The sequence below is a fragment of the Rhinoderma darwinii genome, chromosome 2 (assembly GCF_050947455.1).
Source record: "Rhinoderma darwinii isolate aRhiDar2 chromosome 2, aRhiDar2.hap1, whole genome shotgun sequence".
Lineage (NCBI taxonomy): Eukaryota > Metazoa > Chordata > Amphibia > Anura > Rhinodermatidae > Rhinoderma > Rhinoderma darwinii.
In genome coordinates, this window is record NC_134688.1 from 65,942,458 (window position 1) to 65,955,797 (window position 13,340).

The 13,340-nt window shown below is 39.4% G+C and overlaps 1 protein-coding gene across 3 annotated transcripts in view; it reads right to left on the reverse strand.

The window, feature by feature from the left end:
* STARD13 (StAR related lipid transfer domain containing 13) overlaps window positions 1-13,340 on the reverse strand; it is a 191,735-nt gene that overhangs the window by 12,584 nt on the left and 165,811 nt on the right. For all 3 annotated transcript variants that reach the window (XM_075851710.1, XM_075851709.1, XM_075851711.1), the window contains exons 4-5: window positions 6,925-6,988; window positions 439-1,781 (exon numbers count right to left, since the gene is read on the reverse strand). In XM_075851710.1, coding sequence (XP_075707825.1) covers window positions 439-1,781; window positions 6,925-6,988 — 1,407 coding nt within the window. The remainder of the gene's footprint in view (window positions 1-438; window positions 1,782-6,924; window positions 6,989-13,340) is intronic.

The following is a 13,340-nucleotide window of genomic DNA, read 5'->3' on the forward strand; positions in this document are numbered from 1 at the left end:
GTAAAGAACGATGATCATAATATCATTTGAGTAATCTCGGTGTCACATAGGTCTCAATAAGTATATATAGTAATGAGCTAGTATATGGCAAATTACTATATTAAGTACAATTGCTGAAGTTCAGAGAAAATCTCCTGGACTAAGAATGAATCTGTATTAATCTAAATGTTCTGTGGGTGTCTTTTGTTTAACCTAACGTATGGCCACAACAACACGGGTGAAGAGGTTGCACAAAAGGTTCCTCTGCCCTATATCAGTACACCACAACTATAAATGATGCTTCATAGGTTACATTGGGGCCCAAGATCTTGACGTTACCCCTGTGAAACTAAGTAACAACGAATTTGAGGTGAGGTAAGATAAGGGGAGAGATAGCATATAAAAAGGAACTAATAAATGAAGCAATGAAGAGAATATACCGCAAACGGAAGATCTTACCTATTTGTTCTTGTAAGAGATGCTCCAACTCCTGAGTCTCTTCTTTCCCTTGTTCCTGTTGCATCTGACTCATTGAGGGATGCTGCATCCCTTTCAAGATCACTTGGCGTTGTTCTTCCATCAGATATAGAATTTCCTTCAAAGTCCAAGGCTGCTGGATTAGGTGTACGAAATGTTGGGTTGGGAATTTGAAACAATGATAAATTGTCATCTTGCAGTTCTGGCATAACATCTTTTGACCAATGGTCAACGGACTGCTGAAGTCCATTGATATGTTGTAATACGTCATCTAAATGGGGGAAAAGATCATCTTTTTCCAAGTCCATGAGATCTCCAGTACTAGCATACAAGTGGGATCCTGGAACATTGTCATACACACTAAGCCTGCTACCTCTTGGGCATCTTGAAGATAAAGGTCTTGGTTCTTTAACACAGAGTCCCTTTTGTCCACTAAGTGATATGCTTGCACCTCGCCAGTTCACACCTCCAAAATTATCAGTAGGTGAAAGACTTTCAATAGATATTGCTTTTGGAAATGTTCCAGGTTTGTGGTCCTTTGGAATATGGACAACCAAATTCTCTTGGGAATGAAATTCATTTTTGTGATTCTGGCTGGGTTTAGCTCGTATCCCAGTCATTGTGAAGAGGTCAATGTCCTCTAGGTACATGCCGGCACGTTTGTTTGATTCAGAAACCTCTACATCTGTTAAACTTGAACTACTCTCATCAATTGTCCTCATTTCTGATTTTAAACCCGATTTTCCAGTTACCCTAAAATCCATAGTTGAGTCACTTACTGGGCCGTTACCTATCTGAACATAGTTCATTGATTTGACAGATTCAGGCTCCAGTTGTAGAATAGGCTCACTAATTGTTAAACCTCCAGTTTTAGGTAATCCTTTCAGTTTTCCATGGGCTCCTTTGCCGCGGAGTGTACCCATGCATTTTAGGAGGGTTTTTGCTTTTGTATGCGAAGATTTATCAGTCTTTGCATTCAGTTTTCCATCTGAGATATCTCTTGGCCAATATGGTGGCAAAAAGTTAACCGAGTTGGAATCAGATACGCACATTGTGTCACTACACTCAAAGGTTTCACTGGAAGCACATCTGCAGTCACTTCCACCGCTACTTCCACTGTGAATAGAACATATTTCAGGCTCGCTGAGATCTGTCAGCACACTTTCACTACTTGTCGTGTTTTTCATGTCCCCAGATGACCAAAGTCTTTCGGATCTCCCAAGCAGAGTATCAATGTCATCCACCCGAGACCATCGGCGACTGAATCTTTGGAATGTCCATTTGTCACTGATTGCGCAAAGATCTTCTTCATCTGAATCTTCACTCTAAAACACAGTACAGGCATTGTTACATCCTCCTTATTAATAAAAACATTTTGATATTTAGATTATTATACTATGTGTATATTCTTTTTTAAGTTTAATATGCAATTTGAGAAAAACGGGAAAAAGTATGGCGCTGCTACTCAATGATAGTACAAATACTGTAGAATGATGAAGTTTATTGAACAATCAAGGCTACGCGTTTCAATGCCGCACCGGCATCTTCCTCAGGCCATATGACCTGTCATATGGCCTGAGGAAGATGCCGATGCGGCATTGAAACGCGTAGCCTTGATTGTTCAATAAACTTCATCATTCTACAGTATTTGTACTATCATTGAGTAGCAGCGCCGTACTTTTTCCCGTTTTTCTCAAATTGCATATTGCCTTTATTGCGGTGGCCAATAGGCCTGACCGGTTGGGATTTCGGCAGCAGCACTCACTTCTATCTACATGCTCAACGCGATTGATCTACGGCCCTGTGGTAAGCATTCAATTGTCCTTTACTGACTGCTACTTCTGGGCTTACTCAGACCATGTGGCGCCGTGTTTTTTCCTTGTATTTTTAAGTTTAAGGTACTCAAGATGGGAAGTTATCTTTGTATGTAGAAAATAATGAATATTAGACCAGTACTTATTAATCACAGGACATTCATAGACCATGTGTATAAAAGTACCCCTTCCCCTTGCAGTGCATTTATAGCTAGAGAGTCTCCTCATCTGCACAAGGCATACCGATGTAAAATGAACACTATGTAACCATTTGACCTGGATTAATTCATCTCTAGAACTAAGCACAGCGCTCTGCCAGGTAGAGGCCAGCTCCTCCAAGTGATCGTTTTCCAAAGCTGGAAAATCTCTCTGATACTTACAAAATGAGGTGTCAAGTGGAGACACCATCTTTCTCATAACTGATTTGTAGAAGGTGGAAACTGGTTTAGCCAAGTTTGTCAGACGGGCGACCGCCTCTAGACTGCTATAACAAAGAAACAAACATGGCGCCACATAGTGTGAGTAAGCCCAATCAGGCAGTCAGAGTGTGACGGATGGATGCTTACCACAGCTGGATAGGTCAAACACTTCGAAATGGATGTAGATCGTGGAGAGTGCTGCTGCCGAAATCCCAAACGTCACACCAATGGGTAACCGTGCAATATTGGTAATTTTGAGGTAGAAAGAAGAGGGATGTAACCACGGCGCTGCTACTCAATAAGGATGCAGAAATTGATAATAGTATTTATTAGTAAGAAGGCTACGCGTTTCAATCCCGCACCGGCATCTTCCTCAGGCCATCTAGAAGGCTACGCGTTTCAATGCCGCACCGGCATCTAGACTGCGACAGTACTGAGAGATAATTCCCCGTACAAAATCAATGCGGCTGAATGAGGCTTTGTTTTTTTATAGGACATGTTGTAATTTATATTTTTACCATTTTAGGTTTTGTACACATTTGCATCTAATTTTTATTAATTCAATTTTGGGGTCAAAAGCAAAAAAAATCTTACAATTCCATTTTTATTTATTTTTTATTTACCCGATTTATTACTGACCTAAAATGGCATGCTTATGTTTAAAGTGAAGTAAAGTTTACTACGCTTATGGAAATACCAAATATGCTGGGTTTTTTTTTTGTCATTTGTATTTTGTGAAATAAAATATATTTTATTTAACCCCTTAATGACCGGGCCTGAAAAGACCTTAATGACCAGCTACATTTTTCTGTTTTTGCCTCTCTTCATTTCAGCAGCCATAACTTTTTTATTTATTTTTTCACTGACGTGGCTGTATGAGGCCTTGTTTTATGTCGGAGAAATTGCATTTTTTTCTACGTGATTTTGGGGTAGAAAAAAAATACCTGTGTAAGTTATATAATTAATTTTTACAGCGTGAATATAGGAAAAAGCGAGTTTCGGCATTGTTTATTTTTTATCCCATTCATGTTTCATGCCAAGTATCCTATTAAATTAATTCTGCAGGTTATTTAGATCGTGACGATACCTAACGTGTAGGTTTTTTGTTTTTATGTAATGTATGGGCAATAAAATGTATTTTATGGAAAATAATGTTTTGTTTTACTTTTTTTATTTATTTTTTGTTACATATTTTTTTTAATCCCATTAAAGGATAACTTTATTTATATCTTTATTTTTTACTTACAATGTATTAACATACTCTTCTTTGCTAATACATGATCTTCTGTGTCACTATGGCTTAAGAGTGCCCTAACAGCAGGCATACTGAGTAGACAGCACTGAGGTCCTTTGTAGGTCCCCGGGGCTGACTGCAGACGGAATCCCTGGTCTTCCTGGGTTGCCGATGACACGATCGAAGAGGAGAGTCCCCTTTGATCATGCCGCGGACACGGACCGCGGTGATCAAAGGTTTAAGCAGTTGGGGTCGGAATGTTTTCTGACCCCAGCTGTATTCAGGAGGCTGCTCTAAGTTCAGGAGCGCTCATCAGCGTTGCGACGCCAAAAGACTTTGCTGTAGATGAAGCACCTGCATCACCTGATGGTGGACGGGCGGCCGTTAAGGGGTTAAAAAAAAATTGTTTTGCATGTATTTATACAAATCTTTCTTTTTTTATTTATTTATAGATTTTTTGTCCCATATAGAGACTTAAATCTATATTTTTTTTATTTACAATATAATGGCAAACTTCTGCATGCCAGCATATTGTGCATGTGCATAGAAATATGCACAGTTGCCTATAAGTACATACTACAAGCATGCCCTAATAAGCATACACGAGACAGGCGTTTGTCAGGTCATGGGCTGTCACCAAAGTGTTGCCAGCCCCAGTGATTATGTCACCGGGAGCGGTGATCACCATTGCAAGTTGGACTCCCTCCCTTGTACAATGCTGCGATTATGTTTGATCACAGCACTGAAGGTGTTAACCGTTGTATTACAGCCCCGCTTCTGCCGCTGATCTTGTGGGTGCACTGGCAGTGCCCATGAGATCATCATGAAGACAAATTACGCCATGGTGCCCATGACGTATATTATTATCATGGGTTGGGAACAGGTTAATGTTCCAAATAATGTATTTTAATGGTTAGTTGATTAATTTATTTACTGACACTATTAAAATTTTCACAATAAGTCTGACGGACAGGAAAGGATACAGGTAATCCACACCAATGGATTATGGCCCTGGTCGTGCTAATTATTTCTCTACACTAAACATCACTGATGTTAATGAGGAGTTCTTATTCTTTAGAGTTGTCAATTTAACAAGATGTGGTGAAGATGCAGAATATCAAATTAGGCTCCAGAGACAGTAATGTCCTGCCCTTATAAATAAAAATAAAAATGTTATTTGGCCAATTTGATGACAATGTCGTCTGTTATTATTAGGAAAATGGCTGCATCCTATTCTGTTACACCCATGTACTCACAATGTGTAGATTGGGCATAACAATGGCCAACAATACAGAGTCAGGGTCTGTATTTTGTCTATGGAGCACTTTGCCACACCTGTCTACAGTAAGTCAATGTATAATACATATGTATATATAAATGAGGCCCCTTTGAGGTGCTGGTTGATGTCACCACACTCCTAATCATCTGTAACATGGGTCCCGGTGCCCCTTTCCCTGATTCATCACTCGAGTACATCTTGCATTCATTGTTTGCTAACATTAGAGAACCTGTAGAGACCACATCCCAGTACAGGATCTTACTATCCATTAAAATCGGAACAAAACCCACCTGGAATGAGCCCTTTTTCTCCAGGGGCCCCATAGCAGCCACATGGGCAACCTCTATGGTACATAAGCCCTTGCTCTCTATGTGCAACTGTACACAACAGACATATTATACAGATACATCCTTTCCAGAGCTTTATCAACTGTCTTAGGCCCTGTTCACATCATGTTTGAGGCCTATGTTTAGGATATACGCTGGAAAAAGTTTCCAGCATAAACACAAACATATTTAAAGAGCCTCATGACCCGACGGAGGTAAAAAAAAAGTGTCCTTTTGGAGTCCATTGTGATTGTACATGTTGGTATACGTCAGAGCCTTCTGTCAGGAGGATACATCGGGCCATACTCCCGACGCATATGTTTGATGGAAGGATTGAATGTAATGTGAATAGGGTCTTACTATAAAAGTTAACAAATAGGTTTTGTTCATGTATATATATATATATATATATATATATATATATATCTACATCTATGTGTAATATATTATATATTTTATATATATATATATATATATATATATATATATACACATGTGTGTGTGTATATGTGTGTGTATACATATATATATATATATATATATATATATATATATATATATATATATATATATATATATATATATATATATATATATATGTATGTAAAAAAAATCAAAACCAGAAAAGTGTCAATATGTTCAAAAAAGAGGCAGCACTCCAAAAAATGAAAAAGAATCTAGTGGGTTTATTCCATGCGCGACGTTTCCGTTCCTAATGTTTAACCCTTCTCAAGGGCTTGAGAAAGGTTCCAGATTAGGAACCGAAACATCGCGCATGGAATAAACCCACTAGATTCTTTTTAATTTTTTGGAGTGCTGCCTCTTTTTTGAACATATATATTTCTATAGATATCTCCATAAATGAGTGGTCTCCTACCTGTGCTTCCCAAGTTGTTGCAAAACTACAACATCAAGCAAGGCTTCTAGGCAGTCAGCGGATGATGACAGTTGTAGCTTTACAACAACTAAAGAGCTACAGGTTGGAGACCAATGGCATAAATCATATGACATCTGGTATGTTGCCTACTGTATATAAAGAGACAATAGGGCTCATGTATTAAACAATATGGTGGGTGGTGAGAAATGGTGCATATTCTGGGACTACGTGCAACTCTACACTTCAGTTCATGCTTTGGCAGGATTGAGACATCACAATTATTTCAGGTAAAACTAAAGTACTTATACATACTACATCATTTTGATATCAAGATTTACTCTTAAATATCCAGTGCTTTGTACATTTAATAATCAGTAACTATGTTTCTACTGTAGGATATCAAAAAATGTTCTTGAAGTAGCTACCCAAAAATATACAGCAATGCCCAAAAGAACTTCTCCATCTACACAATTTTCTATATAAGAAAACTAAGCTGGATACGTAAGATATTGAGTTTACCTTCTTCCTTTGGAGGCTGACATCGAGTTTCATGGATGCGCACTTGTTCAACGTGTTCAGTCGTCTGGAAGCAAAGATATAGCCTTGAATTATTATATTACTGACAGTACACAAGGATCTCTTGCGTTTGCCAACTTTCCAAGCCTGGCCTCCCATCTTCTCTGCAATTTTCACACAAAATCCAAATGCTTAAAGGATATGTCCACGTTTCTTCAATGTAACTTGGCTACAACTATTGCTGACATTTAGTCTCAAATCCTCAGCAAATGTTTATCTAGTAACATTATCATCAGCTGGAGCTGCTTCAACCTTTCCTGAATGTATTGTGTATTCTAGGCTAACCTTATATAAATGAAGTAAGGGGGAGGAGCTTGATTTGGAAAGTGGTCTAATTAAAGTTGTCACTGGTCTTCTGACCAACCCCGGCCCATGTGCCTCTGTGAGTTAATGTGTTTATGAAGCAGAATGTAAACTGGTACATCACATTCTATAAGTGGGTCCTAATTAGATCAAAATTTTCTGGAAAATCATTTGTGTTCAGCTAAGCCTGTCAGCTTTTCTTTTCCTCCTTAGCATATCTATAAGAAGCTATCTGCAGCTATTGAACCCATTCATTTACAACTTCATGCCAGATTGCAGCTGCATGCAAACCATTACAGTGGATTAAGATTTCATTTACTGTGGATGATTGTAGATTTAGCCTCTAATCTCTTCTACTCCATAAAATATCTTCATTATCTGTATTCTAATAATATTTGCATTTACTAAATAATTGAGTTTAGGTTACAAAAGCTATAAAACAGTGACTGTACATAAGGGGGGCAAATGAGTCTTCTGTTATAGAGTAAATTAACCTAATTTAGTAAAGCCATGCTCGAATGGTGTACAACTATTCATATCAGCAAAGTAGGAAAAGTAGAAAACATAAATATAAGTGAGGATCATATTTAAGTATAATAAATCATAACTTATATGGCTTAGCTGCAGTTTATTCTCGTGACCATTTAAAGGGGTTGTTTAATCACAGACAATTGTATCATAACTAGGATATGCCACCATTGTCCGATTGTGGGGGGTCCAACAGCTGTGACCTCCCCCGATCGTTATAAAAAGTAGCAACAGCGTTAAGAAAGAACTGTGCTACTTTACCTCCTGTTGACTCAGCTCTGCATTTCTTCGATGGCTGCATGAACAGCCGTTATAGTCAATACCTGTCCACTGAAAAAAGTTGAACATGGCCTCCAAGTGATGAAGCAGCACAGCACTTTCCTAGAGTCGCTGGCACTTCCTTTTGGTGCTGGCCAGTTGGACCCCCACCAATCGGACAATGGTGCCATATGCTAGTGATGTGCTACCAGTGTCTACACTGAGACAATCCCTTTAAAAGAAAACCGGTCACATTGAACATGCTGTCCAATCTGTGGCAGCATGATATAGGGCAGATGAAGTAGAGAGGATTGATATAAAGTTTTGTGGGCAGATATTTAGTATAGCTTGTGATTTATTAATTTAAATCCCTGCTTATTCTAGTCTTGGGAGTCCAGTGGGTGGTCCTACTTTGATTGACAGCCTTCCCCACAGAAGTAACAGTAGTATAACAAATAGTAGGACCGCCCACTGGACTCCTAAAATCTGAATGAGCAGAGATTAAAATGTAATAAAAAGCAAGCTATACTGAATCTTTCACCACAAAACTTGATATCAATCTGTTCAGCTCCTCCTGCTCTATAACATGCTGCAGGCAGATTGGACTGCATGCTCATGTTCCCTTTAAGGCAGGCATAATTCTAAATACGGATTTCCTATCATTCCATTTCTCTCTATAATATTAAAATGCTTGTCTGATCAGAGCATACCTGCACAATTATTATCATGTATTCAGAATGATCTTCTATAACAAAACTGTAGCAAATTTCTGTATTAGGGCCTGTTCACATCAACATTGGTTTCCCTTGAGGGGCTCAATCAAAAACCTTACACAACGGTGACAAACGGAAATCATAAGCAAGAGAAGCATTACCATTGAAATCAATGGTAATGCAAATGGAAACCTATGGTTTCCGTTTGCCTTTCCGTTGAGGGGTTCCTCCAATGGAAAGGTCCGACGGAACCCCTCGGCGAAAACCAACGCTAATTTGAACACAGCCTTATTGATTATGGTCATTCGCTTGGACCGTGGCCATGGGTACCAGGCATAGCAATTGCAACTAAGGGGCCTATGGTTTCCGTTTGCCTTTCCGTTGAGGGGTTCCTCCAATGGAAAGGTCCGACGGAACCCCTCGGCGGAAACCAACGCTAATTTGAACACAGCCTTATTGATTATGGTCATTCGCTAGGACCGTGGCCATGGGTACCAGGCATAGCAATTGCAACTAAGGGGCCAAGTAACTAAGGGGGCCATCTCTACTCAGAGGTAAGCTGCAGTTAGTGATCACTATGGATAAAAGAAGGGGAGAGTGAAAAATAAATGCAAATCACTGGAGGACCAGGATGAAAAAATACAGAGGAATGGAGACCAAAAGAAACATAAGCCTTTAATATAGTAAACCAATGGCTTATATTAAAATAATGATAGCACATGGGAAATATATGAAGAGATAGTTTAACTTTTCACAACAGTAACTTTAGTCAACTATGAATTTAGAATGGTTTACATGATCCACATGACTGGGCTATCTGATTATAAATGTATATAGTCTGATGTATATTACATACAGTATATAGTGCACAGGATTCTATCCTGGGGCCAGGAACATCAAGTAAGGCCTCTGGCTCCCTGCATTCGACCATACTGATAAGACAATTTATTGTATACCACATGCAGGTTCCTTCTGTAAGATTGTTCTTTAATCTGGCATCTGATGGTCCAAAAATTCTGACAGTGGGCATTCGTTTTAGGGGCATAACTGCTTTGTACAAGTAGTAGTGTTATCATAAAACATCATGATGCAATCACAAATTATTACATTAGGTGTTTTTGAAAATGTGTTTGTAAATGATAGCATATTGTCCTAGTGACACACAGATATAGCCGCAGACCGATGCTGCTTAGATAGTTTGTATTCAGTAATAACAGACGACATAATAAAGTGGTAATGGGAGTTTATGGCACATTGCCTTCCACTATTTCATGTTCCACATCTTGAGTTACTATTATACTCTTTTACATGATTATAAAGCCTCGTCTAGCATTATATCAGGTCCTTAATGCTTCTTAAGATGGCCTTATCCAACAGATGTACCTCATAAAGATAATCTAATGGTTCACACATACAATACAAGCTTTATCGCAGTTTCACAGTAGTATCAGTAATGTGCTTTACCATTGAACCACCAGACAGACGAATCTCATTTTTTCACAATAGTATCCCAAACTGCATAAGCTCTGAATTATTCTCTTCTTATTTTCTTGAAAATTAGGTTATGAGACCAAATGTGAATGTACTGACTGATGTTTCTTATTGTGGCTGCTATTTATTCAGGACTTATCAAAGCAATGCCATGAAGATTTCTTCTGTCTTGAGTAAATCATTTTGAGCTAAATGCATTATGTAGCAGAGTTATTATTATTGAGGACAGCTTTAAATCGTATGCCTATGATGTGCTACCCATCATCCCTCTCATCAGAGCTCCAGTGCTACATTAGTGTGGTCATAGGCAGGCAGTCGTATCATACGTCTTCATACCCCCTGAGAACTGAACACCCTACTTCCATTTCTGTAAGAAAAGTTTAAGATCATCTTCATTACAAGGAGATTTTTATTAACAGATATTAAGTGTTGAAATAATTCATTATTTCAACACTATACGGCATGATTTTTGATCCAATCGATCCATTGGTCGGCATATTGCTAACTATAAACTCTGATGTTTACTGAATTTCCTTGTGGTCCAAAACAGTTATTGAGGTACCAAGGGCAGGGTCGGAATGGCCCACGAGAGAACCAGAGGATCCTCTGGTGGGACAGACTTTAACACAATAATGGGCCCAAATGTCTTGAAGACCTTATGTTGAGGTTACTTTGGAGCCAATCACTTGCCACTAGGGCCTATTTATTATGGGTTGATTCACAAATAACCTGTGAATCCTATTGATGATCTGTCCTGTGTGTGCAGAGATAACAACAAGGACTATGATACGATTAAATATGTACATGCTCATTCTCTGTATAGATGGAGGATGGGCCCTCAGGATAATTTGCTCTGGTGGGCCCACGATACCCCAGTCCGATTGGGTTGTAATTCTTATAGAATAGAATAGGAGATTGTTGTATCTCCATAAGAAACATAATTGAGTATTAGAAGATAGGAAATAAATATAAATGCTCTATCAGATGTTTATGCATAACCTTAAGTTATAACACAGGGTAATGATACAATGAGATCATATACATTAGAGGATGCCCTAAGCAGATCGGAACCCTTGTTGATACTAGTAACATCACTGTTCCTTTGCATTAAATTATATGAAAAATATTCAACACCAAGGCACTATATACAAGGGAGGGGGGCTGTATAGCACTATATACAAGGGGGGCTGTGTGGCACTATATACAAGGGAGGGGGCTGTGTGGCATTATATACAAGGGAGGGGGCCGTATAGCACTATATACAAGGGGAGAGCTGTGTGACACTATATACAAGGGGAGGGCAGTGTAGCACTATATACAAGGGGGACTGTGTGGCACTATATACAAGGAGGGCTCTGTGGCACTATATACAAGGAGGGGCTGTGCGGCACTATTTACAATGGGGGCTGTATGGCACAATTTAGAAGTGGGGAGGGCTGTTTGGCGCTATCTATAGGGGGCTGTGTGGAGCTATCTACAGGGGGCTGTGTGTGGCGCTATCTACAGGGGCACAAAGGGGGCATCGTTACTGTGGGGACACAAAGGGGCCTTGGTTACTGATGGGGCACTTTTATTGTGTCGAGCACTGAGGGATCATTATTACCATCTGGGGCACTGTGGTTTACGAGTTTGTTTAGAGGATGGGGTATAGGTGGGGAGGATGCTGGAAAAGCGAGAAACCAACATGACTCTTTGTCAAATTCTGTAGAGACGAGTCGTGGCTGTGGTCTGGGCCGGATGGAGGAAAAAACGGAAAGTGAACGACACTAATCAGAGAAAACATCACCTGTGAGTCACTAGATATGAATGTGCTGTAATCACTTATATAGTCTGCAGAGCTCCTGTGTATAACTGGCATCTTCCACTATATGGTCACTACATGCTGGTAGTATTGGTCGTTGTATAGTGGTTTTTATTTAGTAACAGTATGAGGGTATTATTCAGTCAGTATGTGGTTACGGTGTGGTGATATTATTCAGTAACCATATGTGGGTATTATTCAGTCTCTATGTGGTTATGATGTGGCAGTATTATTTACTAACAGTATGGGGGTATTATTCAGTCACTGTGGTTATGGTGTGGCGGTATTATTCAGTAACAGTATGGGGGTATTATTCCTGTTACTATGTGGTTATGGTGTGGTGGTATTATTCAGTCACTAGGTGGTTATGGTGAGGCGGTATTATTTGGAGCTTATAATGTGTTATTATTGGTAATATTAATCTTATAATAGTGAGTTGTGTTCAGTAACAGTATGCAGGTAATTTTTAATATAGTATAGTGGTATGATATAATAACTGTATATGTATATAGACCATTTTTTTGTGTGACAGGGGGACACATGCTTTTGGGGCTTGCAACACTCCAGGACGTACTAGAAATCACTGTTGCAGTTCTCTGCACATCGACTTCTGAATTGGCTGCTTTATTGATACAGTAAGGGTGTGTTCTTATCAGCGTTTGGTTTCCGTTAATGGGTTCCGTCAGACCTTTCCGTCGGAGGAACTCACCAATGGAATGGCAATTGGAAACCATAGCTTCCGTTTGCATTACTATTGATTTCAATGGTAATGGTTCCGTTGCAAATTGTTTCCGTTTGTCTCCGTTCCATAAGGTTTCCGTTTTTAGACGGAATCAATAGCGCAGTCGACTGAACTATTGTTTCCGCAAAAAAAAAATGGAAACCTTACGGAACGGAGACAATCTGAAACCATTTCCAAATGAAACATTACCATTCAAATCAGTGGTAATGAAATCGGAAAGCTATGGTTTCAGTTTGGTCTGCGTTCATGGGTTCCCCTGACGGAAAGGTATGATGGAAAGGTATGACGGAAGCCATCAACGGAACCCCGACGCAGATGTGAACAGGCCCTAATTCAGCATTTGGGGCCCCACTTTTAACTTTGCCCAGGGCCAAACCTTGTCTAAAACCGGCCCTGACAGTAGTGAGGTGAAGTAGAGAACTCTTGTTCTGGCCAGAAGACCCATCCAAGCCCGGAGATGTTTGTATCTGGAGCTTTGCCAGTTGCATTGTGGCCTCAAGCTGTATTTCCTGTTCGTGAAATA